This window comes from Arachis ipaensis, chromosome B01 (assembly GCF_000816755.2).
Source record: "Arachis ipaensis cultivar K30076 chromosome B01, Araip1.1, whole genome shotgun sequence".
Taxonomy (NCBI): domain Eukaryota; kingdom Viridiplantae; phylum Streptophyta; class Magnoliopsida; order Fabales; family Fabaceae; genus Arachis; species Arachis ipaensis.
This window is the reverse complement of record NC_029785.2, coordinates 20,501,827-20,506,215: the sequence shown is the minus strand read 5'-3', so window position 1 is coordinate 20,506,215 and position 4,389 is coordinate 20,501,827. Positions and strand designations below refer to the sequence as shown.

Here is a 4,389-nt window from a genome sequence, read left to right as displayed (position 1 = left end):
AATACAATAGTGAAAGGTCCTATTTATAATACACTAGCTACTAGGGTTTACATGAGTAAGTAATTGATGCATAAATCCACTTCCTGGGCCCACTTGGTGTATGTTTGGGCTGAGCTGAAGTGTAGCACGTGCAGAGGCCATTTGTGGAGTTGAACGTCAGTTTCTGTGCCAATTTGGGCGTTCAACTCTGGTTTTGGATCCTTTTCTGGCGCTGGGCGCCAGATTTGGGCAGAAGGCTGGCGTTGAACGCCAGTTTACGTCATCAATTCTTGGCCAAAGTATGGACTATTATATATTGCTGGAAAGCCCTGGATGTCTACTTTCCAACGCAATTGGAAGCGCGCCATTTCGAGTTCTGTAGCTCCAGAAAATCCACTTTGAGTGCAGGGAGGTCAGAATCCAACAGCATCAGCAGTCCTTCTTCCACCTCTGAATCTGATTTCTGCTCAAGTCCCTCAATTTCAGCCAGAAAATACCTGAAATCACAGAAAAACAGACAAACTCATAGTAAAGTCCAGAAATGTAAATTTAACATAAAAACTAATGAAAACATCCCTAAAAGTGACTAGATCCTACTAAAAATATACTAAAAACAATGTCAAAAAGCGTATAAATTATCCGCTCATCATAAGTCATCCCAAGATTTCCCTTGAGCAAGGCACAGATATCGAGGTGCCTTAGGATTTACAAATGAAATTGGAAACTGCAATGATCAATGGTTAGCAATTTTATAAAATAAAAATCAAATACAGAATCATTAGTCCATGAGAAATATTACCGTGAGGCCCATCTTTCTTTCCCCAAATTTCAAACAATGAATCCAATATTGTAACATAATGAACAGTTACAAGCATTGCAATGTTAAACCCTCTATAAGCAAGATATAATCACAAACAGTTACAATGCATAGCCCTGAAGAAGAATCTAACCTGCAGTAACAGCTACAATGCATAGCCCTGAAAAGCAAGATATAGTAATCTAACTATGGAAAAAAAAGCATGCTTTCTTCAAAAATTACCTGAATTTCCACACGAAGGGCTGTGATTTCCTCATCTCTCCCATCTTGTGTTTGTTTGCCAGCCTTGAGAGCAGCCTGTGACAATAAATAAATAAAAAATTGAGTATTCCACAAAATTCTGTCTCTCAATATAATCATTATGCTCACAAACATAATCTCCTAAACCAACAAAAAAAGAAAAAGTTTTTGAGAGAGAGAGAGAAACCTGAAAGTGTTGCTAGTGAAAATCTGAATTGCAGAAAATAGTTGCTATGGTTATCATGCTCCCTTCCATGATACCAATATACCACACAAAAGAAAAGCACCTTAACTTCAATGCTTTGTTAATATCAGAGGAGTCTTTAATACAAAAGGAGTACATCAAACTAAATTTTAGATAGCCAAAGTCAGAAGATCAACTGACCCTCTTCAGGAATCTGGCACCAAATGCTCTGGTGACTTTTAATTGTCCTTTCACTCTATCATTCAATATGGCTTGATTATCATCTGGGTGTTCTACTCTTATTCTAAACACTTCCTGCAAGAAAAATTGAAAAAAAAATAATCAACAAAGGAATAAAACCAACATCTTAAAAATACGAAAACTTTTCTTTCTAGAAAAGGCTTATAATTAATTATGTTCATAAATAGCACCACACAAACTTTTCCTTTTAATTTGCTCTTATCCATTTTTAGAAGTTTCAATCAAGCTATCTCATCTAAATAATAAGGTCAATCTTGTTCTTGACTGCAATATGTGTTGCATATGTAAATCATGGATATGAAAATATGCAGACATTGCTCACAAAAAGGGGATAGTAAAAAATATTATGATGATGAAATGTGAATAAAAGCCAATGAGACAGAAAAAACTGAAACATAAACAAAATTATTCAAATTTCAAACAACTCACACATACACATGCAAGCACCAAGTAGTAGAACGCAATTCAATAACTAATGTATGTCTAGTGGATCACATTTCAGAATTTCAAGATGTGACCACAATTCCTTAGCTTCTCAAAATAAATACCATTTGTTATTTACTTCATTGATCAACAAAAACATTTTTTTTTCTGAAAAAAAGAAAGAAACACACCTCTTCAATACTTGTGCTGTGATCTGTTGAAAGCTGAACAGCCCTCATTTTCAGTCCACAAAGGGATATCTCTCTGTTTTTGTTCATCATGTTAAGACGACTGTTTATGTTGTGCATTGAGACTCCTCTGAAATTGTGTAGCAGAATATCAAAGGCTCATAAACAACAGAAAAATTGTGGCATTTCCCTTATAATAGAAAAGGAGCATAAATACCCGAGCATTGGCTTTAAGAGTGAGATTTTCAGAGACGTCGCACTTGACTCTTGCATTGAGCCTTCCATCAGTCAATATTCTCCCTAACAGCATCAACTAAACCAAGCACAATAATATCATCGTCAATGAGTGTTGGAACTTACAACAACGAAACGAAACTAAGCAAAATCAGAGGGGGGGGAAAGCACCTTGGGATGATCAATGAAGGTTGCACCAAACTCATAGTTAGCGGTAGGAATCTTAATAGTCTCTGTTGACTGAGAAGGGATCTCAGTAGGCCCCATTGAAACGCTGGTCGCAATCAGATTCCAACCAAGAACCAATTAAACAAATTAGATAAATATTTTTGCATAATTTAATTTGAAGTCAGCTAAAAGATATGAAGAGGTACCTGTGATTGAGGGAGAACTTCTGGTTGAGCATCTTGGTGAAATTAAGTCAGCTTGTAAGTCAGCTTCTCATTGATTTCCTTCACAATTTCGGACAGAGTTTTGGATATGATCATGCCTTGAACTTGAACTAGCCTCTGTGCCAGAACAGGAACACCAACAATGGATTTGTCAATCTTTGAAAGCATTGGATGAGACTCAAACCAGTTAACATCATCAGCAGTTACCTTCTCCAACAAGCCTTCAGGAGACTTATCAACCTTTATTACAACAGCCAAGGTTCTCAAACTAGTTTTATCCACAGACTGAGACATTCTTATGGATTCACAAGTAGTAAAATCAACGGTAGCAGAAAGAACATTCAGAATAATGCTCTCTTCAGGCCTAATATACTCCATGATAATATCCTTGATCTGATCATAGATATTTTCAGGCTGGCCATGAACAGGAACCCTAGTTATACCAGGAAGATCCACCATTGTCAATTTCCCTCCCAAACTAATACTGACAAAATATTGTAAACAATTATAATTCAGATTCAAACCAATCATGGTCCTCAATCAAAAGTTTGAATTAGTAACTAAAAAAGAAACTGAAAAAGCACATAGATCACAATAAGTAATGAGAAAGCACAGCGATTACGATAAGCAAAAAAAATCATATGAATTTTGAGTTGAAGTCAGGGAAAAATATAATGCTGCCAATACGAAGATCACCTTGAATTTAGAATGCTTGAGAATAGGAGCATCGCCAGTGGCTCTCCGATGAACAACCACTGCCACAAAACCAAAACCCTAGTTCACGCACCATATCGGTTCGAACAGGGGGCAAGAGAGAGGTGGAACCGCGGCTGACGGTGGAACCGATTTTGGTCGCCACGGAGCTAGGGCTTGCGCGAAGGTATGCGAGCCAAAACTGAAGGGGATAAAAGGAGAGAGAGGCGCGGCGGTGGTGGAGCTTGAGCTTGCTTTGTTCTGCGAACGAGAGACACAGGGGCTGTATTCTACTGGTTCAGTGTTTAAAGAAGAGGAGAAGAAGGAGAAAGTAGCTGCGGCGGTTAGAGTGGCCGGCGGTGGCGCTGTGGGTGAGGAAAGGAGAAGAAGAAGATCGTCGGCGGTGGCGCTGTGGGGAATGCTAGGTTTGATTTGTGTGCTGTGAATGAATGGAGCTCGTGGATAAACATAACCCCAACCATCATAAACCTAAAATATCAAATATTTCCGACGGAAAATTTTAAATTACAGGCGGATTTTCCGTCTGTAATAATTTAATAGAATGCAGCATTTTGTCCGTTTAATTACAGACAGATTTTCCGTCTGTAACTATTTTTCACGGAAAAAAAATTAATTTTTCCGACGGAATTATCGACGGATTTTTTCTCTGTCTGTAATTTATGCTAATTCATTTTTTTTGTTTTCCGACAAAAAATCCCTCTGTAATTCCGTCTGTATTTCCGTGGGATAAAATCCGTCGGAAATATCCCTTTGTAATAACTACTTTTCTAGTAGTGGCTGTTGTGTCCGACTTATTGATGGTGGCCGGAGCCGCCGCGTCCGACTTGTTGGACTGGCTGCACTGCTGATCCTTGGTCCCGGAGGGTGGGGGGTACCTGCAAGAGACTCCGATGCTTAAGTTAGCATGGGTATTAAACAGGTTTTTATGTAGAATCAGAGTATGAGTTATACATGGGT

General features: G+C 38.3%; 1 protein-coding gene across 2 annotated transcripts; it reads right to left on the bottom strand.

Moving 5' to 3' along the window:
* On the bottom strand, positions 2,654 to 3,881 carry LOC107627134 (putative dynamin-related protein 4A). Of its 2 annotated transcripts, none has more exons than XM_021118848.1 (3): positions 3,415 to 3,881; positions 2,926 to 3,202; positions 2,654 to 2,835 (listed from the first exon to the last, which is right to left on the bottom strand). In XM_021118848.1, the coding sequence occupies exons 1-3, from the start codon at positions 3,444 to 3,446 to the stop codon at positions 2,743 to 2,745; spliced, it is 402 nt and encodes a 133-aa protein (XP_020974507.1). In that variant the 5' UTR covers positions 3,447 to 3,881; the 3' UTR covers positions 2,654 to 2,742. The 2 variants fall into 2 exon arrangements, with proteins under 2 accessions (XP_020974507.1, XP_020974508.1); XM_021118849.1 differs by having other exon boundaries at positions 2,926 to 3,151.